General features: G+C 47.7%; 1 protein-coding gene across 4 annotated transcripts in view; it reads right to left on the bottom strand.

The window, feature by feature from the left end:
• The window catches only part of LOC113572761 (protein quaking-like), a 64281-nt gene that overhangs the window by 16758 nt on the left and 25023 nt on the right, over positions 1-22500 (bottom strand). For all 4 annotated transcript variants that reach the window (XM_035531796.1, XM_035531797.1, XM_035531799.1 and 1 more), the window contains 2 exons: positions 15877-15993; positions 8102-8245 (listed from right to left, as the gene is read on the bottom strand). In XM_035531796.1, coding sequence (XP_035387689.1) covers positions 8102-8245; positions 15877-15993 — 261 coding nt within the window. The remainder of the gene's footprint in view (positions 1-8101; positions 8246-15876; positions 15994-22500) is intronic.

The raw sequence follows: 22500 nt of genomic DNA, 5'->3' as shown, positions 1-22500 counted from the left end.
CTAAATGTAATAATACGCCATCATTAAATCTGTTGACATGAACACATGCAGAAGAGAAGTGCTGTTACAAGTCTGCTGGTCACAAAGGCAACGGCATTACAGGAGCCAGTCAGGCAGGCAGAGACCAGGAAGGATGAGAGAGATCTCCTTGACATCACACAGATGCAACCCTCTCCGCTTTAGAGCCAGAATGGATGTCCCAAACCCCCCAAAACAGACAGGACGATGGTCTGAGGGACAGTGGGAGAATAATGTGAACGCTTCTGGAGAATGTGAGGTAACTAAGGACAAATTGGTTAAAATTGGAAGGGTTCTGTCCAGCACATGTGGCTGCTTTGGGTATATCATGCGTCAACTCTCAGAGTTTACAAATGCTACAAATGTCCTGCTGGATTTTCACACTGAAACTACAGACCCTTGGAGAGAATGATTGGGTCAAATGTAATCTTTGATGTGTCTTTTCAGCGGGGACTTTGGCCCTGAAATCTCTTCATTTGTGCTTTTTCGTAAGAATGCCTGTGTGAGCTGACTTTTAAAAACAGGGATGTGGAACTATTACGGGTGTCAGCCTGTGTAGGTGGACCCAAGCTCAGCGTTACTCACCCTCAAAAAAAACAAAAAAAAACAAAACAGTCTAACAGTTGCAATAAAAGACTGAATTCCTCAAATCCTCCAGCACACAGTCTGAAGCGTCATAATAGCACTCGCAGCACTGCAGGGGAGCCAGAGATTTTCACACGGCCGCAAATGACGGCTCACGTTTGACTTCACGGCGAAGCAAAGCCAGGAGGCGTCTGGCAGAGTCGAGTGTAGCGCGTGCTGACAGGAGGGACATGTTGGGAACAGGTTCCTTTATTTCAACTGGTGACATTTTTCTTGTGCAAAGGCTGGGGGGAGGTCCACTTCCCGACGCAGCAATGGAACCGGATCCATTTCTGAACCACTGGAGTCTCTGCGTGTTTGCTTTAGTCTTCACTTACTTTGGGATTAACGTGCCAATCAACAGAGGGCAGGAACGGGGGCGGGGCAGTGAGGGAGACAGATAAGTGTGGATGCGTATGGATGAGCGAGTTTTATCGGACCTTTATTACCAGGGCAAAGTGAATATGGAGGAGCAGAGGCCTTGGCTAAAGGATTAAAGGCCCTCATGATCATATGACCTTATACTTGAAAGATGGGGCAAGGGGCTCTCAAGGGGTCTCCAAGGCAACGCATTCTCTAACCTTGTGCAAAGCTAGGCATGCTTTGATCCCCCACCCACTGAATATCAGCTATACTTGCAGGAGTGATAAAACATAACATGGTGCTCAATAATGTAGACACGTTAGACCAAAAGAAAGTGTGTGTGGCAGAGGGAGAAGGAAGCAGAGAAAGTGCCGAAAGGGGGAGAGAAAGAAAAAGAAGGAGATAGATAGATAGATAGATAGATAGATAGATAGATAGATAGATAGATAGATAGATAGATAGATAGATAGATAGATAGATAGATAGATAGATAGATAGATAGATAGATAGATAGATAGATAGATAGATAGATAGATAGATAGATAGATAGATAGATAGATAGAGAAACAGCAAAGAAAGGGGAAACAGCAAAGAGATGGAAGCATTTTTCCAGCCTGAAAGCTCTGCTCACGACTTCCACACTCCAATTGTAAACAAAGGGCCTTTTGATGGTCCCTCACTGTCAGAGACAAGGACTCAGTCATGTGACCAGAGAGAAGACCTGGATGACTACTCAGTCATGTGACCAGAGAGAAGACCTGGATGGCTACTCAGTCATGTGACCAGAGAAAAGCCCTGGATGGCTACTCAGTCATGTGACCAGAGAAAAGCCCTGGATGGCTACTCAGTCATGTGACCAGAGAGAAGACCTGGATGGCTACTCAGTCATGTGACCAGAGAGAAGACCTGGATGACTACTCAGTCATGTGACCAGAGAGAAGCCCTGGATGACTACTCAGTCATGTGACCAGAGAGAAGACCTGGATGACTACTCAGTCATGTGACCAGAGAGAAGACCTGGATGGCTACTCAGTCATGTGACCAGAGAAAAGCCCTGGATGGCTACTCATGGGACCAAAGACAATAAGTCCACCACAGTGTGTGGGACCCTTGCTCACATACATCTCCTCCTCTCTGACATTAGAATAGTAACTGGAATACTTATTAAACATTTGGCACAAAAAAAGCAAAAACAAAAATATATAAAAATATATATAAACATTAAAAAATCCATGATTTATGAACTCTACATGAAGAAGGGAAGATAAAAGAAGGCCCCCCCTTCCACTCTCTCTCTCTCTCAGGCACCCACCCCCCCACACACACCCATACACACCCTCACACACACACACACACCCACACACACACACCCACACACTCTCACTCACACACCAACATTCCCACACACACGGCCCCACATACAGTTCACTGTTACACAGACAACTCTACTTCTACGAGGAGCAGGGGCAGAGACTGGCCACCAGTGGGAGAGACTGGCCACCTGAAACATGTCACGCAAGAGTGAGACCATTGTCCAGTGTGGCAAACAGATGGCAGCTCCCACAAACAGCAGGAACCTTTAGTCTTCCATTCAGCTGCACGCATAAACGTGCGCGCACACACACACACACACACACACACATGCACACACACGCACACCCCGTCACAAACTGCCATGCCAACTATGCTCTCCCACACAGACCCTTCCACCCTTCCATTTTCACATTCACTTGCACTCTGGTATAAAGCGCTTGTCTATTGTATCTTCCGCACAGTGACCAGGTTTGTGAGAGTACACTTAAGCTGTGCTCAGAATGGGAATCCCCAAGATGGAGTGCCAAGTCCCCCGACCATTCCGACCCACGTTCTCCGAGCATTAGGAGCCCCCCGAGAGGAGCAAAGCTGTGAGAAGAAGAGCCAGAGAAGTTTTAGGTTGGAGATCTGAGAGAGAGAGAGAGAGAGAGAGAGAGAGAGAGAGAGAGAGAGGTGTAAGACGTATAGGCAGGGCTGTGTTGATGTTATGCGTGAGACCAATGCCGTGGCCTGACATTGAGCCTGTATTAACATCCCTCGAGGCCACGGGCACCATCACAACTGCTGAGCACAGCCTCTTGCATGCATCGGCAGGGAGGGCTGCGTGACCGGCAGGCTGAGAATGCACTTGCCAGCGGGGGTGGATCCATAACCCCCTTCCCCCCTTCCCCTGGGCCCCTCTCCATTTACCCACGTCCCTCGGCTGTCTCCGTCAACCCCGGTGGCCGCAGGCGTCCCGTGTGCGTGTGCGGCTTACTAGTGGCAAGCGCTTCCCTCCTTGCCGAGTCCACATTTTAAATTCCACTTTATCTCCAGCCCCAGCAATTAAGGCTGTCTCTATCTGTCCCGACTGGGGCTGGCGGCCACGGTAGGCAGGCTCAGAGACAAGACTTTAATTAAAGCAGTCCCTTCAGCATGGGGCCAGTTAGGCCTGGTTTCGGCTAGCGTGGACAGGGCAGGGGCGGAGCCTGCAGACCTCAGACCCGGCTGTACTTCCCGCGGCATGTCGAAGAAGGAGGACGTCGGCTTGTCAGCATGGATATTCTTTTTTTTCTTCCTGAAAACAGCTTCTCGGAGACGGCGGAGTAATTTTAGTGCAGGAGGTACACAGGTAAGGAGTTAAAATGTTACGGACTGTGGTGACACCGTCGCTCCTTTTTAATGAAATATGAATCATCAGAGATCCTGTGTCAGATAGGCAGACTTTATAAGAGAGCCCGGAGGTGGAGGAAAAAAGCAATCCTGAAGTTTTTTTTGTAGACATTTAAGCATTTTGTCATGCAGATACGGAGAACTTCCATTCTATGAAGAAAAGCAGCCCGCGCACGGGGGAAAAAAAAACCCCCATGTGAGCTGAGAGCAATATCACCTTGCCGTCCTCAATTCTGACTTCAAAGAGCAAGGCAAGCTGGATGTGGCTGCCATGTCGCGGTGAGGTAGCGGCGCTTCCCCTGCTGTGGCGGTATTGCTGTGTGAATCAGTGGCGTGTGCATCGGGCGTGGGAAGGGGGGCTTGCGCCTGCGTGAACTGCTGCTTCCGTCAGCACAATCAGATTCACTTATCTGCACCGTTTTTTTTCTTCTTCTTTGTGCCAGAAAGCCATTGATGAAAATTGCTTTTGACGGTGTTGCCGGCATCCCACCGGCCACCGCCCTGCTACCGGCCCTGGCCCTGCCACTGCGAATTCTGATTACGCGACGGTGCTGGCGAAGGTGGCGACGATGAGGGTGGTAATGACAGAAGGAGGGGAAGACGTGGGGGCGCTCGCTGATTGGGGCCGTGTCTGCTGGGGTCCTGGAGGGCAGGCAGCGTGGGGTGGGTGTCTCGAGGCGGCATAGGCAGCCACGCCAAGCCCTAGACGAGCAGCAGCTCTGCTAATGCGAGCACATTTCCCACAAACCCCTTGTAAGGCCCCCCCACCCCCCCAAAGCAGGGTGCAGGGCAGGCAGCCCAAATGCCATTGGAACGCCTTCAATCTGTATGTAAATTTCAGCGTGGATTATGGCATGTTTTTGATGAGCAGGACAGTCTGATCTTGGTGGTAGTGTGGGGGTTGCTGGGCTTGGCGGGGAGTATCCTCCTTCCGTCTCTTTGTCTGAGATGAGCCCCCGGAGGCAAACATCGAGCTGTTAATGGTTTTCACCTCGGGATGCAGGAGTATATACTTCACTCGCACTGCAGAGTGGGGCTGGGTTAGACAGGGAGGTCTGCTGTCATGGGACTGAGCACGAGGTCAGGGGTCACGATAATGCTACAGGTGGAGCAGTGTTGCTGCTTTGCGGTCTTTGCAATGCTCCGCCGACAGAGAGAACGACAATTCTCATTTAGCAGATCCAAAAACAAGCAGTTTCAATGACATCCAGGAGTAACAGCGATGTGGATTATTCCAGGTGATGGAGAACATCACTTCCATGAAGCGGAGGGAAGCAGAAGGAGCACTGTCGTTCAGAAGAGTGAAGATACATTCAGAAGAGTGAAGATACATTCAGAAGGGTGAAGATACATTTAGAAGAGTGAAGATACATTTAGAAGAGTGAAGATACATTCAGAAGGGTGAAGATACATTCAAAAGAGTGAAGATACATTTAGAAGAGTGAAGATACATTCAGAAGAGTGAAGGTATATTCAGAAGGGTGAAGGTATATTCAGAAGGGTGAAGGTATATTCTGGTTATGACATTAGCGCGCTGGCCCTTTGGTCTGGTGGGCAGAGCAAGGCTGCACATTGTCTTTGCTACATTCTGTATTAAATCACTGTACAATCATTGGTTGTACTACAGCAGCTAAAGTAAAGATAGTAATGAGCTGCAAAACTCTACTTTGCTGTTATTTTCTTGACCTTTCACACTTCATACTTTTGATCAAATTAAAAGAGAGCTATTTTTGCAGATTTCTTTTTTGCTTCATCATTTGTGGTGATCTTGCTAAAGAGATTGCTGTAAGGAAATCTTCCAAAGCACCACATGAAAACATGAACTGCTCCCTCTCTCTTGCTCACACACACACACACACACACACACACACACACACACACACACACACACACACACACACACACACAGACACACACACTCGTGCACATGTTCACGGACACAGATCCACAAGTACATGCATCCACGGACAAACACACACTCCCACAGAAAGTGTCACGCTACAGCTAATGAATGTAGGTAGGCATTCTAATTGTGCTAACCCACACAGTAGCTGGCTCCCCAGAGGCTGACCCTGCTGCCTCGTGTTCTTCATTAAAGTCCAGTCTCTAATGAAATCAATCAGGCAGGTTTCACTGGTCATGCCCTAGCTGTTAGCAGACTCCCAATAGTGTTGGAACCATCAATGGCACTTCACATAATCCAGTGGCCCTGACCGCCAGGAAGGTATTTGCACATCACATGGCCTCAAGCCTAAAATATCATGTGACCTCACAAAGTCATATAATTTTACCTCTCCATGCCACTGTCTAAATATTAAGCATTTACTTAGCATTTACTAAGCATGCTAAAACACATTTAGTGAAATTAAGGTCCACTAAACCTTCATTCTTAGCACAACAGAATAATTCTTTTGCAAACATCTCAAGATCTCATTTTTCTGTACTTTTTAGCACCTAAAAGTACATCTCAACCCCCCCCCCCAACTCCAAAACTGTGTGAAATATAAAGGACTCATAGTGTAAGGCACAGAGGTTACTTTCAGAAATATAAATAGCTGGGGTACCTGTAAGCACCTGTAAGCACCTTAAGCATCTGTGCGCAAAAAAAGAAATTCCTAACCATCTGTGAAAGAAAGTGTCACCGCCTCCCTGCAAGTCTGAGTCGAGGCCGGACGCATTTATCAGGGGAGGGAGGGAGGGATGTGGGTGGGCAGCTCTTAGATGGTCCCAGCATTGAGAAACATGTCTGGAGACATCCTTACGCCGCGGTGCAGTACATTTACGGTGTTAAAGTGCATCTCAAAGTGCACGTTGCGAAAGCAAAAAGTGGGGTGGGTTGTCTCTGGTAAAATCCCGCTGACAGGAGTGAAGGTAGTTCACGCTGGCTCTTGCCTTTGGCATGGACTGAGACTACGCAGATTACTGATCAACAGCATCGTAGCAGCGTGCAAGCCAAACGAAGGTTGGAGAGGTTCAGATTGGTCGTTGTTCCGTTATAGAAGGCATTTATTCCTTTGATCACAAGTATCATTGATTGATAGGAGAGCATGCATTTGTGGCGGGTGCTTAATATTCTGTAAGGGTTAGAACGACGGCGAAGGAAATGTGCTGTTTAGGCCAACAATCTCCTGATTAGGACCGTCTGTTATGAAAATGTGGCTTCGGAATGGACAAAAGCATTCAAGCAGAACTGTATTTTGTTTACTGAGACAGAGTAAAAGGCAAATGATCGGGGTATGCGCAGAGCTGCGCGTCTGTTATTTCAGAAGCCTGGATTCCTCAAAGATCATACGCTGCGCAATCCTCATATGCCTGCACCTTTTCACCCATGCGATCCTTCACCCACACTTACACTACAGGGCAATGCTGACTCAATCCACAACGGCAGCGAACTCAACTACTACGGTTCTGAGGTCGCCGGTCTGGGCTTCCCCCTCCCAGTAGCTTTTCATGGGCCCCGATAAAGAGGTTTGAAGAGAAGTGTGTAAGGAAGGTCATGGACCTGAATCAGCCTAAGCAGCGGCAGCCATGAACAGAGCTTCCTCTTTCTCAGGAGGGATTGGAGAAAATTTCACTTCCTGCTCATCAAGTGACATGGAGAAGAATGGAAATGAAAGGGGGAAATGTTGACCAGCTGAAAGGAGAGCATACACACACACACACACACACACACACACACACACACACACACACACACACGCACACGCACACACTCACGCACACACTCACGCACACACACACACACAGATGCAGGGCGCATACACACACACGGGTGATTAAACACGCATACCTCAACCTAGCGATATTAAAAGGAACAGGTGTGTCAGAAGACTTGCATGCTGGGCTGAGCTGACATGGAGGATGATCATCTGTTGTAACATACAGTGGGGTGACAAAGTGGTGCAATCAGAGATAATTGTCTTGAAAGAGCAAACTGAATTTATGATCTCATCCTGCACTAAATGAATAAGCACCCAAATCTACATGAATTGATATGGAAGAGCTGCAAAGGAAGCAGGTGAAGAGTGTGATATCAAGCACACACACACACACACACACACACACACACGCATGCACACACACACACACACACACACACACGCACACACACACAAGCCCAGACACAGGCCAACACAGAAACTGGACACACAATTCCATTAAAACCCTATTCCTTAAAAATAACATAATAACAGTCAGTGTGTCACTGTCCAGTGTGGCAAAGTTCACATCACTTTGATTCACAGAACCAGAATGAACTTTATTGCATTCAGCCTGATGAGGCTCACTTCTGCATTACTTTGACACACTTCGTTTTGGGTGGTAAAACTAACTGCTTTGCAACACGCTGAGGGAAGAGGAAGTTGGTGGGCAGAGGCAGGAAGTGGCAGGATTATTGGCACCCTTCACTCACCGCAGGCACCAGTAGTTTGTTGACCTCCTCCACGGCCCGTTTCAGCTTGACCTCGGCGCGATTCTGCGCGTCCTCCACGGTGATCAGTACGTGCAGGTCCTCGTTGAGGTGCTCCCAGTTGGGCTTGCCACGGTTCTGCTCCTCCTGGGTGGGGGGGGGGGGGGTAGACAAAGCATGCACAGTTTTAGGGGAGCAGCAGTAAGGAGGCTCCAGTCCGAAAGTGTGCAAACAAGGTTCAATTGTTTACAAATAATGGACAGACGCTCAGGAAATAAGTAAAAGGGCAAGGTTACACCCATGTGTTCGGTTAAAACTGTGACAGAGCGAGAAGCCTTTTGACCTGTCCTCACAAACAACACGAGGCACTGGGCCAAGTGCCTTCTCTGCAATCAGAGCGGATCAAAACAAAAGTTTAAGAAGAAAGGAAACTGTACAAATGTAAGCACACCATCCTTTTCTGATATGTCTGGTATGCTGAATTTTAGACTACCTAGGTCTCCCTGCTGGAATGTGCTCTGATGCCTCTATGGGAGCAGAACAATGTGTGATGTTCTCACTTCTTCAGCAAAGGACAGACCCGGCGGGTGCAACGCGGAAGACGACGCGGAAACAAAACACGCAGCGAAGTCGACAGATGCGGTGCGGCTTTGATCGGCTGCCAGGCATGCAGGCGGCGGGCGCGCAGACGGAGGGCGCGCGCGTGGCGGAACCGCAAGGATGCTTGAAGGAGCGCAGGAGCCCGGGACCTGCACCGGCGGGGGGCATTCCGCAGCCTCCGGAACCCAGCGGCGGTGGGACACCTGCCACCTCCGTGAGCGCCGCGTCTGGCCGGACCGGGCATTTGCCGTGGAAGCGATCCCGAACTTCGGCTGCGCTCCGAAACTTAAAGGAGGGGGGCCTTCCAGCCACGGCCAAGCTCAGACTCGGCAGCTGATGGATGGGCGCGGTCGGAGTTGGCTGGTGCAGGGCTGACGGGAAACAGTGGTGCGCTGAGAGATGGGGGTCGCTCCCCTCCTCGCCCCTGACGCTGCAGCCCGCTCGCTTCCAGTTTTGCGCGATTTCCCCGTGAAAGAAAAAAAAAAAAACATCAAGATTTGATTTATGCAATAATCAGATATGCAAACAGTGCTCGTTTTTCTCTCCGTGCCTGCAAATGGGAAATTGATGGCAATCAGCGGTGCCGTCTGTGTTGCCGCACTTCGCCCGCTGATTTTCATTAGGGCTCCATTGTTGGCGCTTTTCTGCGTGACGCGGCGCGGGGAAATATTGCAGCACTGGCATCATCTGACTTGCTTGGTGTGATTTATCATCTGACACAGAGGCGGCGCGTTCATATTAGGTCACTTCCTTTTCTCTTAGCATTCATCCTGTTCCTCCGTGCCTGACTGTCACGGACCAGCAGCCTGCCCACAGCCGTTATAGCACTCGAAAAAAAAGAAAAAGAAAAGCCCAGCAAAAACTGCCAGGAGGATGTGTGCTTTTGTTGGCTATGGGGGTTAATGGTAGACCCTCTGCAGGCCTGTCTGTCTGTGCGTGTGTGTGTGTGTGTGTGTGTGTGTGTGTGTGTGTTTCACCCAGGATAAAAAAAAAGAAATCATAAAAGAACTGAGATTCTGAGGGCATTTTCCTGATCCCCATGAGGAAAATACTATTCCTTTCCCCTGCTTTCTTCTATTGGAAAAATAATGTTAAAAATTAAGGTTAGGGATGGGTTTAGGTCTAGGCATAGCATGAATCAGCTACTGCATTGCACAAGTCAAAATAATTCTAGAGTGTGTGTGTGTGTGTGTGTGTGTGTGTGTGTGTGAGAGAGAGGGAGAGAGAGAGAGAGAGAGAGAGAGAGAAAGTGACTCTGTGGTTTGTGTGTGCACACTCTGAGCAGTGAGATATAGCTGTTTTCTCTCGTGGTCTTGATCAGTCTCACATCGCACCTACGACAGTCCTGCAGGGCAGCCAATGACCGGCTGGTAGTCAAGGTGACGCTCCCTCGGCGCTCCACGGAGGAAACATGTCCAGCTGTGCAGCCCTCCTCTAGCCCTTTGTTTATAGCCCCTCTATCTCTCTCCCTCCCTCCCCTTCTAGCTGGCCATCCAGTAGCGGACCAGGAGCATAATCAATGTCCATAAATCCATTGTCCCGCTCCTTTGTAATCCTTACAGAGGCAATAATGGTCGGGTGAAGCGGAGCCGGGCCTACTGCAGAGGCCTCTGGGAACTAATATCACAGCTTGTTCAGGGGGAGGAGAGGAGGGCAGGAGGGCCCATGCAGAGGGGTGAGAGAGCGCTGGGAAAAAAAGGGGAAAATAAAACAGAAGGAGCAGTAGGAACCAGGGTGAAACCTTGGGAAGCGTAATTCCTCTGACTATCTGCCTAAAGTGTATGAAGTACAAATCTCGGAGCTTTCAAGGCACTGCTGTCCTTGCAGAAAGGCGTCGCATGTTACTGCTCTGTACTGTGGTGTGATAAAGTATCAGCGGGAGCAATGTTTGGATGCTTTTATGGTATAGGGGGCTTGTGCACTAAGACCGACAGCCTTGGCGCTTTCCTTGTGTTCCGAAGTTTTTAGCTGAAGCAGAGCTGAAGTTCGTCCTTACTTGTGTGGGCTTGGGGCAGCTAATTTTCCTGTGTCTAAACCAGTGGGTCATATGCATTATTATTCAACAGCTATATTAAAAGCAGACTCATTCATACTGTTTAGACAGATAATCAAGTGTAATTGAAATACATGAATACACACACACACACACACACACACACACACACGTGTGTGTGTGTGTGTGTGTGTGTGTGTGTGTGTGTGTGTGTGTGTGTGTGTGTGTGTGTGTGTGTGTGTATTTCATTATTTATATTGTTTCTTCATCTTATTTTGTTCAAACGTTGCCTGCACATCTGCACATCAAGCATTAATAAAACCTTAATTAAATGTTTAGCTGAAGACAATGATTCCAGTATTCCTGTAACTGGAGAACTTCCAACCATTCAGATTACTGCACATGTCCTTTAATGAAAAGGTATGTAAATTATTAAATATAAATTAAAAAATTAACTAAACATTGGCTTAACAGTTTTGGCTTAACAATGTAACTAAACATTGGCTTAACATTTGCACATTTATGTTGTCACTGTTTTTGTTTGTTTGTTTGTTTGTTTTGAGGAGACAAGCTTCATGGTTTTAACATCAGATTTGGTTCTGAAGTAAGTAAAAGCATGTGCCCTACGTTTGGGCCTGAACACTACTGCGGCAGCTGCACCACCAGCTGGGGGGTGCTTCACATAAGTTAATCACTCATCATATTGTGATGACTGTGGTATTTAAATTTTCATTTGTGTGAAACCCTAGTTATCCATTCCATTCACAATGGCCTTCAGTTGAATGATCTAATGAAAGAAGTCAGGGAGAACCAGGCCCTTCCCTCACTCTCTCTCTCTCTCTCTCTCTCTCGCTTTCTCTGTCTCTCCCTCCCTCTCATTCCGTCTCCCTCTCTCTTTGTCTCTCCCTCCCTGTTTCCCTCTGTCTCCCTCCCTCACACTCTCTCTCACTCTCTCTCTGTCTCCCTCCCTCACACTCTCTCTCACTCTCTCTGTCTCCCTCCCTCACACTCTCTCTCATTCTCTCTCTCTCTCCCTTCACCTCACTCTCTGTCTCTCTCTCCCGCCATCTTACTATTTCTGTCTCTCTCTCCCTCTCCCTCCATCTCACTCTCTCTGTCTCTCTCCCTCTACCTCCCACTCTCTCTCTCCCTCCCTCCTACTCTCTCTCTCTCCCTCCCACTCTCTCTCTCTCTCTCTCTCTCTCTCTCACACTCTCTGTCTCTCTCCCTCTCCCTCCATCTCACTCTCTCTGTCTCTCTCCCTCCCTCCCTCCCACTCTCTCTCTCTGTCTCTCTCTCTCTCTCTCTCTCTCTCTCTCTCTCTCTCTCTCTCTCTGTCTCTCTCTCTCTCTCTCTCTCTCTGTCTCTCTCCCTCCCTCCCTCCCACTCTCTCTCTCTCTCTCTCTGTCTCTCTCTCTCTCTCTCTCTCTCTCTCTCTCTCTCTCTCTCTCTCTCTCTCTCTCTCTCTCTCTCTCTCTCTCTGTCTCTCCCTCCCAGGGGAGGATTTCATGTTGAGGGAAGTGAGGTAGGAGAATGGGTTGTGTGCTTAAACCCACACCACTCAGTGATTGTGTAAAAACCCCGGCACATCAAAGCTCCTTGTTAGAGGATTTAGAAGAGTGAAACATCCAGGGTTACGCTCTTTGTCAGAGAACTCGCTATTGCAGCATTCTGGTATTCCGCCTGCATCGAAGTTCACAGCCACACACAAACCTACATTTATGTGGACTGGCGACACACAGACACAGACCCTGATATACACGCATATGCACATGTGCACACGTGCATAAAAGCACCTTTGATTTAATGGTTTCCCCAAGACTGTTCTGCCTGTTTCTTCCTGGCCAACTAATAAGACAGACTGGACAAAACGACACAGCCAAATTATGTATGCGTAACTGTCTCACATTTTGCCTCACATTTATGTTGAGCCAAGACAGCACTTGATTTAAATCTCTGGTGTACTTGTCATGGAGGTGTGGAATTTCTGAGTGCCTGTATAAAGACAGTAATTAAACTGAGTTTAAAATGCAGTGGTATAAATCTACTTGTAATTTATAATTTATATCACCAAACAATGAAGCCGTGGCTTTCTTCACACTGTAAGAGTTACACTGTGTCTCAAATAATAATTTAAAAACCTGTGGTGAGGCTCATATAAACAACGAGGTGTGGAGGAGGTTAGAAATAAAAATACCACTATGCACACAACCATGTGTATGTGTGTGCACAAGTACACACACGCACCCAAAGCCACACACACACGTGCGCACACACACACACACACACACACACACACACACACACACACACACACACACACACACACACACACACACACACACACACACTATGACCAGTGTTGGTGCAGAAGCGATTGTGACAGGCTTAATAACAGTAATTGCTAGCAGGGCCAGCAGTGGAGCAGAGCATCTTTGACAAGCCCAGCCCAAGAAACAGAGACACCCGTCTGACAGCAGACCCTCACTACCAACCCAGCCCAGCAACTCTATCCCCTCACTTCACAGCCCTGGCTGGTCTGTGCTGTGCTGGAGACAAACTGCGAAGCCTGCATGCGCGTCTCGTTCACGCGTGTATGTATATGTGTGTCTGTGTGTGTGTGTGTGTGTGTTTTCTTTCATGTGTGGGTTGCCTTAATCACTCACTTTATTACTTGGGCATCTCAAATGCACTTCTGAAGGGATTTGATAATACAGAAGGAGGGAATCTTTTCCTCAATATCAGCTGCAGCCTGAGACATCTCTAAATGAGCGCTGGATAGATGTGGGGGCTGTGGAAAGGCTTGCCTTGAGTGTTAGCAGAAAATAATCCTGCTACCAGATGCCTTCTCTGCTCACATTAGAGCTGTGCTTTAGGCAGTGAGACAAAGGCAATGTGACTGTGTTTAGAGAGCTTCGATAAATTTCCTATTGTCTACTTATGTGTGACTGATGAAGCTACGTTGTATCTTGTAGGACCAGGTTGTTAGCATCTTCTTTTCTAACATGTTTTGAATAAAAAGTCACCAGTGTGCGCTTATCGTACGGTTTAACAGCGAGGCTATGATACACAGACAATGCGCCCTAATAGTGCAACAGCACACCGTCGTTGTAATAACACTAAAATGAACATTTTTAACAAATGAAGGCAATTCTGTTCTTATCTGCTCGGGCTACTGGTCATCAGTGTTCTGCAATCCATGAGCACATGCTGTCAGTTAGCATTTGTTTCACTTAAGCAGTGTGTGTACCAGTGCACAGACATGTGTGTGTAGGTGTGTGTAAGCATGAGAAAGGAAATATGACAAAGCAGACAAGAACACCTGCCCGAGTGCAGAGGAATCCAACCAACGCTGTGCAGGTAGAATAAGCTTATACCCAGTAACAAAAGCACAGCAGTCAGGGGCTAGATGGGAGAGGGTGAGCCAGACATGGAGACTGGGCTAAAGGTCAAAGAAGATGCATAAAGAAGGTATTTGCAGCATGGCTGAGTGCCATGGTTACCCACTAACTCGATAAGAAGCCTTAAGCGGACATATGAATTTATACACTTCAGGAGCGAGAGGTTTGGGTGAGCGCGGTGCCGTCAGCTGGGCTGGACGGACTGTGAGGGCTTGAAGCCAGACAAACACACAAAGACGTGTGTGTGTGTATGCAGGGACACCCACAAACACACAGCGGCATGTGTGTGTGTATGCAGGGACACCCACAAACACACAACGGCACGTGTGTGTGTATGCAGGGACACCCACAAACACACAAAGGCACGTGTGTGTGTATGCAGGGACACCCACAAACACACAACTGTGTATGTATGCAGGGACACCCACAAACACACAAAGGCACGTGTGTGTGTATGCAAGGACACCCACAAACACACAAAGGCACGTGTGTGTGTATGCAGGGACACCCACAAACACACAACGGCACGTGTGTGTGTATGCAGGGACACCCACAAACACACAAAGGCATGTGTGTGTGTATGCAGGAACACCCACAAACACACAACGGCACGCGTGTGTGTATGCAGGGACACCCACAAACACACAAAGGCATGTGTGTGCGTATGCAGGGACACCTACAAACCCATAAAGTCGCGTGTGTGCATATCCAGTGATACCCATAAACACACGAAGATGCGTGCATGCATGCACGGCCACACACAAATGCGCATGTACTCAGGGACACACTCGAGTGAGCACAGACACGCCCAAACACTCAGGTGCACGCACAGACACTCATAAACTCTCAGGCGCGCGCACTGACACACACAAACATGCGCAGAGACGCGGACCTACAGCGATGAGATCTGATATGTTGACGAGCAGCTGTGCTCTGCTGGGATGCCGAGCTGATCCAGATGTGGGTGTGGAGTGTGAGATGACAACGGTGCTTTTCACAGAGCACTTGTTTAAGCATTCCCACCACCCTTCCACACACACACACACACACACACACTCCCCCTTCCGTGCCTGTAAGGGCTATCTCCACTAGAGTCGCCTGTCCAAATACAGGGCTGGCCCTACTGCTGGAAACACAAACGCACCTCATTCTCAGAACCAGACCACAAAAATATGTGTTGTAGGGGAAGGTGTGTGAGGAAAAAGAGGGTCTGTGTTGTTACAGCACCGTCTAATATGCAGCATGAACTGGTTCCGAATGCAAACGTAAAAGTTATCAGATAAACAACAAAACAGGTGCCACTACATGCTTACCGAAGGCCAAGAAATATATGTTTACCCAAGTGTTCATAGACTCCAGTAATGGACTATGGACATAACCCTCAGTACCAGACCCTCCCATAACCCCCCCCCTGCAGCTCCAGAGATAGAGACCCAGCATGCCGCACTTAGTCTGGGGTTTGCCTGGGACAGGAGACCTGGCAGGCCCACTGGAGCCGCCCACCATGTGATCGGAGGCCAAGGACAATGTTTGAACACCTGCCCAAAGCTCTCAGGAGCAAACTGCAGTTCAGGGAGGACTTGATATTCCCCGCCGTCAGGAAAGCTGAACATATTTCAGCTGGGCCTGCAAATAGCCCAGCAAAGGCTGGGTGAGGCCAGTTTCCACATGACTACACACCTGTGTATGATGAGCACATGGATACACATTCACGCCCTCCTCCATAGGCACATGCTTATGAATTAGGCTGATCTGTGTGTGTGTGTGTGTGTGTGTGTGCTTACCTTTTTCTTATCTCTCATGGAGCCTTTGCCTCTCACCATGATCTTGCAGCCTGTCTCTGCTTCCAGCTGCTTGGCTGTGAGACCCCGTGGGCCCAGGATTCGGCCCACGAAATTAAACTGGAACACACAAACAAACCAGCATTAGGCCTCTATTCACACCCTGCCTGAAGACCAGAGCAGATTAAAAATAATAACACCAAACGTCACTTTCTTACAATAAGGAAAGGCTCAACACAGTAAAATTACACAGCACAATGCACAATAGATCCTTGTAGTAAAGGCAGCATGCAATATACTTTCATGGCAATGTAGGGCCTGGTTTCCACCATTCCGTGGATAGGAGGGGCATCTGAGAATACAGGCCTTGGAGACTGCAAACACTGAATCTGTTACTGTGTATCCTCGCTTTTATCTTTTCTGGGAGACAATGAACACCACCTTCAGAGACTACTTTTCATTCTGGATTTATTCCAGACAAGGACGTATTCAGGCTTTTTTTGTTCCATTATCTATAAAGCAAATTTTTTTTAAATGCCTGACAGGCTTGCAGAAATAATTACAAATCGGAGTGTTTGTAATATAACTGCTAATTGGCGCATGTCTACCTGTGAATGATGAATTTGTTCTAAATACATATAATGCGATCCTCCTCCAGTCTGAGAAGCACGTGCCTTTAACATCGAGGTAAAATCTATCTCACTAGCTTTAAAAGAATGGAGTGTGTGACGGACGTGCACGTTAGTGGCCCAATCACCATCACAGACCACCACGGAAATCCCTGGTGCTGAGGAAGAAGAACCAGAAAAGCGCATGTGGAATGCTCTAGCCCTGAGGCAGAGACAGAGAGTGGGGAGTGGGGTGAGACAGCGAGGCGCTCTATCAGCACGGCCCGTCCAGCCGTTATCTGCCACGCTCTTCGGGCCGGGCCCTGACAATGGCGCTCGATGCGCAGTGAGCGGGTGCCAATGGCGTCGAGGGCTCCCCGGCCCTGCTCCGTGCCCCACCGCGACAAGATAAGAGCGGCCGATCGTTCGCCCGATCGATCGAGCCTTGGCGTCGGCCCGAGACCTGTCAGTCACAGCATCAGGCCCGGACCTGGCGCCGCGTGGTCGAGGGACTCAGCTGCGGAGCTTTAAAAACCAAGCCGGGCCTTTTGCGTGTGCAGAGAGACAGAAACGAGCGGTGTCCCTGCTAGCCTGCTGCTGTCATTTCTAGCAGCACCACTATTACACAGCTGCTGTGGGTGATGGAAGGTTATGGGAAACATACAGTGCTTGTATGCACAACAAAAGTCATCCGCTGGTGGTAAGCAGTGATATGATTTCAGGCCAAACAATTAAGTCACTTTTTCCTGTTGTATTAATATTTTATCACAAATGCTATGAACTGCACAAACTCTGTCTGTGTTCACTCTCAAATGTTCCGCTTAATAAGATGAATTTCAAAGAATTCCATTCATCAAAACAACCCAGTCGATATGACATTTAACAGAGGTTTGATTTGAACGTGAGCCACTGGGTTTTCAGCTCTGCTGCCTGCAAAAGCCTATTTTACACAAAGCTTCCCTGTTATAATCAATAGTCCTCCAAGGCCTGATTTATCAATGTATTTCGTATTCAAATGCTATGCTGTTTTCACACAAGTGACTCCATACATAATCGACTGCTTGTAAGACATAGACTACAGACACTGTTAAATTAGTGAGACTGTGTGAGAGTGGGAGTGTGTGTGTACTTCATAACAGTTTCTTTCCCCTGTTGCATACTTCATGCCTGTCCAAGAGCACTTGTGGATATGAATGAAAAGAAGCAATTAAATTGTGCTGCAAGGCAGAAAAGCCACAGTGCACACATGGCATTTGTATGCATCTGCACAAGTCCTTTGAGAAGCACTGTGTATGGAGTGCAGTGTGCGTGTGTGTGTGTGTGTGTGTGTGTGTGAATCATATTGTATTCACATCAGGTTAGTGATTAATACCAGTCAGACTGATATAGCACTACCAATTAACGTTGCACATTTGCATACCAATAATTAATAAGCAATACAGTATATTAAAATATTCAAAAAATAAAATACAAAAAAAAAGGTAAATGTTTGTACAGCATTGATCAACCTTGATCAACTATGATGCTGTACTGTATATAAAATACATAAACATGGCTGCAGGTGTTGGCTGTGAATCGACTGTTCATCAGATGCCATATTACATACAGCACAAAGAACGTATTATCTACTATGTCATGAATACATACATAGTCCTACTGTCATTCACACACACATGCACACACACACTCTGGAACAAATGTCATAATGAGACATTTATTGGAAAAATGATCTCTTCCTCAGCTCATGACTTTCTCTTCAGCGTTATTCATGTGTCTGAATCCAAAAGTAATTACAACCTGACCGGGAAAGCGGACTCTGGGAAAAGGTTATGTGTGTCCGGCTATCGCTATGGAGACTGAGCAGTGCTCAGTATATCAATTCGAGGCGGAGGCCCCTTTTCCAGGCTTGTGCAGATGTGCAAGGTGCCTTTGGTGCAGAATAATCGGCAGCGGGAGTGCAGGGCGGCTCCGGGAGGTCCTTTTCTTCCGTACAGCGCCGCTCGCGCGCGGGCACAGGCAGATCACGCGGCCGCACAGGAGCCGCCATGCCCTGTCGTCTGCACGGGTCTCCCGAGGTGACAGGCCTCGCTGTCCCCTGCCCCCATTGTGATGGAGGCATTTTGGGGGACACATGGAACACCGTGCACTTGCTGTTGTGGTTCTGGTGGGCGTGCAGGACTGAGGCAGGCCAGAGCGGAGCAGAAGGTGAGGGCGTCAGCACACGGCCCCTCCGCCGTGGGGCAGCAGTGGGGCCTACGAGGAAGGCCCTCGCGTGTTCAGTCAGGGACTTGCTTTCTATATTATTTTCATATATATTGTGTATTATATTTCTTGACGCTACCTACAATCAATGGAACCTAGTTTTCAGATGTTAGTGAGTTATTACAGAAACAGCGCAAACTTTGTGTTATTCAGACAGCGAACACTAGAGAAGTCTGTAATGAAATGTTCCAATGGAATATTATCTACCGTGTCTGTAGCATGCATTCACGTGCCAGTGACAGTAATTTCATCCGAAGAAGGAAAATGTGCTGACTTAAAATTTATGAAGGAGGTGCAAAAGAAGTGGCTGAGTTCCGTAACGTGCGCTGAAGAGCCGCGTGCTAGCAGTGCTAGCACGATTTATTACCGAAGATTGTGCTTCACATAATTTACATAATAGTCACATAATTTAAACAGTGTGCAGATCCGTTACATCATTCACAAACAGATTTACAAATACCTTAAACAGAAAAAAAAAACTCATGATGGTTTTCTCTACAAATATGCTCACATAAACGATTATTGACAGGAATTATCAACTGCCCCAAGGCTTCCATTGTAAGTGCGTTTCGAGTCAACAAAACACACTTATATTCTTTTCTAACTCCAGGCAAATGTACTGAAATGATTGTCTCTGGTAATTGATCCTAGACAGACGCAGGAGACAGATATTAGAGTGAAAAACACTGAAATATTCCTTTAAAGGTTATCTTAAAATGCCTTCACGAGCTGAATCAGGATATTTTTATTTGAAATGTCAGGAGAGTATGACATGAGGGGCCTACACTGTTTCTTTTGCTAACTTGAGCCTCTTTCATTAATTTTCACAAGCGTTCGACTGGAGCAACTGTCACAGAAGCAGGCTAACAGAAGCAGACATGCTGTGTCCAACAGAAGCAGAACTGCTCGGCGCCTGTTTCTATTTCCACATGCTCCGCTCCTACTCAGCCAGTGTGACTGTAGCACACGACACTCCGACTTTCCCCTCCATTAGTCATCTAGTGCCCGCCACTTACACATGACCACATCCTGCTCTGTCGGGGGGGGGGGGGTCACCAACCTCTATTCGAAATAAATCAATGAGTAAACAAACATATATGAAAAATAAAACATGAAGATACCTTCATAACAATAACAAGTGAAACAACTAATAAGAACAGCCATATGACCTATTGTCATTATAGCGTGCTGTAGTAAGGAGTTTCCTTTCTCAGCAAAATCTCTGATGTAGGTGAACAAGATAACCTTTCTTTTTAGTGTATTCTATTGGCGTATTCGCTATGCAGTGAGAGGTGGTGGTAAGCAATAAAACATTTTATATCCAAAAAGAATATCGAAAGAACGCAAGAGCTGTACTTTTAATACTCAATATTAACATTGTCAACATCAAAGTTATACAATAATAGTTATATTACATAAAGTTATATAATAATAGTAATAGTTATATAATAGTGCTGTTTAAATAACCAGTAGTAGCAACTGCCTAATTTTATCTGATTTCCATAAGTGGCGGACTGCGAACACAAAAACTTAACGGAGGGAATGTAAAAGCAACTTACACTGCAACTGCAGTTAGATGTTCCGTTTGTTTAGTCCTAGTGAGAGGTGAACATTGCTGTAGGATCAGGTACATGTGCTGCATTATATAAGTAACATTTATGTTACAAAAATCTCACATGGTGGTCAATGCCAGTGAATTGCAAATGTTAGATTCAGCATCCACGACCTAATTCACCACCTGAGCTAAGAAAAGGCTCTTCAGGTGACTGTGCTTGATCAAGATAAATGAGGTGACTCTCTGTACTTGATAAATATACACAGACAAACCTAGACACACACACACACACACACACACACACACACACACACACACAAACACACACACACACACACACACACACACAAACACAAACACAGTCTGACATATACACACACGTACAAAAATATGTATCTCTGGTCTGCCGCAAACAATCAACGATAATGATGCTACAACTAAAACTGATTAGGACTACCTCAAACAAAATTTGCATTTGAATCATGTTAATGCAATAGTACTGCTGCCACCTGGTCTACCACAAATGAAGCCGATTCCAAGTGCCCTCTCACCAACAGAGCTTACGGCGTGACCGATTAAAGCTCTCTCCTAAAAAAGATTGCAGGAAGTGAAAGAGAAACAGCTGACAGGGATGAATCACACAGCTTTGTACCACATACGTGTACGCACACAGACTCATGCAGGCACACACTTGCGCACATTAGCACACACGTACGTTCACGCACACACATGCGCTGCTGCTGCTGTGTACACAAAGTCTGCGTGTGACAGCACCAGCTCGTCTCGCTGAGTGGATGCATCGCCTCGCCGCCTCTCCACTCAGGGCCTGTCGTGTGGGCTCTGGTGGGGCTCTTTTGAGGGCACGCTTACTCCTGTACCTGGGCCTCTTGTGCCAGGTTGCTCCTGCTGCGCCAAACACACACCGCCTTTACTGCTACCTGTGCTGATCAAAGCCTTCGTAGGGACTGAGTGCACGCGTGTGTGTGTGAGTGTGTATGTTTCCATGTGTGCACATGTGTTAGCGTGTGCTTATGTGTGCAGTGTAGGAGTTTGTGATGGGCAGGCAGCGGAATGCAAATGCATGTGTGAAGAAAAGGGCTGAATAACATTTTCATCGTCTCCCATCAAGTGCTCGGAGAGACTGGGGGTGGTGCTCGGGGCTCTGGGCGTGTGTGTGTGTGTGTGTGTGTGTGGGGGGGGGGGGGGGGGGGGGGGGGTGGGTTACCGCAGCAACCATGTCACCTTGCCGCCACTAAATCTCCATATTTCTGCACACATTATTGCTAGCTTTACTTTGCTGGCCCGGTTCGTCCGACTACAAAGAGCCCAGCTGAATCTTCAGAGACCATTCAGGAGGAAAAAAGGTTAAACGGCTGAATCCGGAGCTGTGCCGCTCCAAGAGTTCTTTAAATGGAAGCTCCCTTTTCATGATGGAAGCAAAAGTATCTTTCGCAAGAGTTTGTTGGCACTTTATCATCTGAATAGGTTCATATACCTGTATGCCTACAGACGATTGCCTAATGTATGAATGTGTGTGCGAGTGAGCGTGTGGCTGTTTGTGTGTGTGTGCGTATTCGCGCAAGTGTGTTACTGTCTAACCTTAACTGTCAAATTGTTCAGCGAGCAACAGCTGTGTTGCCTCTTCCTTTTAAAGTCTTCACACTACCTGTCCACTGCAGCTCCCAGGTACCAGGCGTCGTGTTTTTGCCCGTTTTGAAGTGTGTGCAATTCACTGTGTCATCACTAACCCCCACCCCCCGCCAGGGTTACGTCCATAGCAACCGTGCTACCATCGTAGCTCAACAGTAACAAAGCGCTGACACATTTCAGGGTTAATGCCTGGGGGGGGATTCTAAACACGACTCGGTTGGCCCTGATCCCGTCACTAGTCGTTTGTCACTTGCTCAGATTCTAGCCGCCAATTGAGCAGTGTCTGGAAAAGCTAGAGGAACCCAGACTGCTCGCCGTCACTCCCCTGGCCCCAGCACAGGCTTGCACTTTCCAGCAGCGCTTGCAGAAAGCAGCACAAGCAAAATCATTAGGCTGTAATGGCATCTCTAATATCTGCTGTTCAAGGCTCAGGCCTGTTTACACGATCTGCACATTGGAGATTAAGCATGTTTTCCATCAACTCCAATAAAGCAGGCAGCGGGGACGTAATTAGGGCCGTTTAAAGTCAGCGCGGGGCGCACGGGCGGGCGT

Source organism: Electrophorus electricus, chromosome 11, assembly GCF_013358815.1.
Source record: "Electrophorus electricus isolate fEleEle1 chromosome 11, fEleEle1.pri, whole genome shotgun sequence".
Taxonomy (NCBI): domain Eukaryota; kingdom Metazoa; phylum Chordata; class Actinopteri; order Gymnotiformes; family Gymnotidae; genus Electrophorus; species Electrophorus electricus.
Note: the sequence above shows the minus strand (reverse complement) of the source record. Positions and strands in the feature narration are given on the sequence as shown.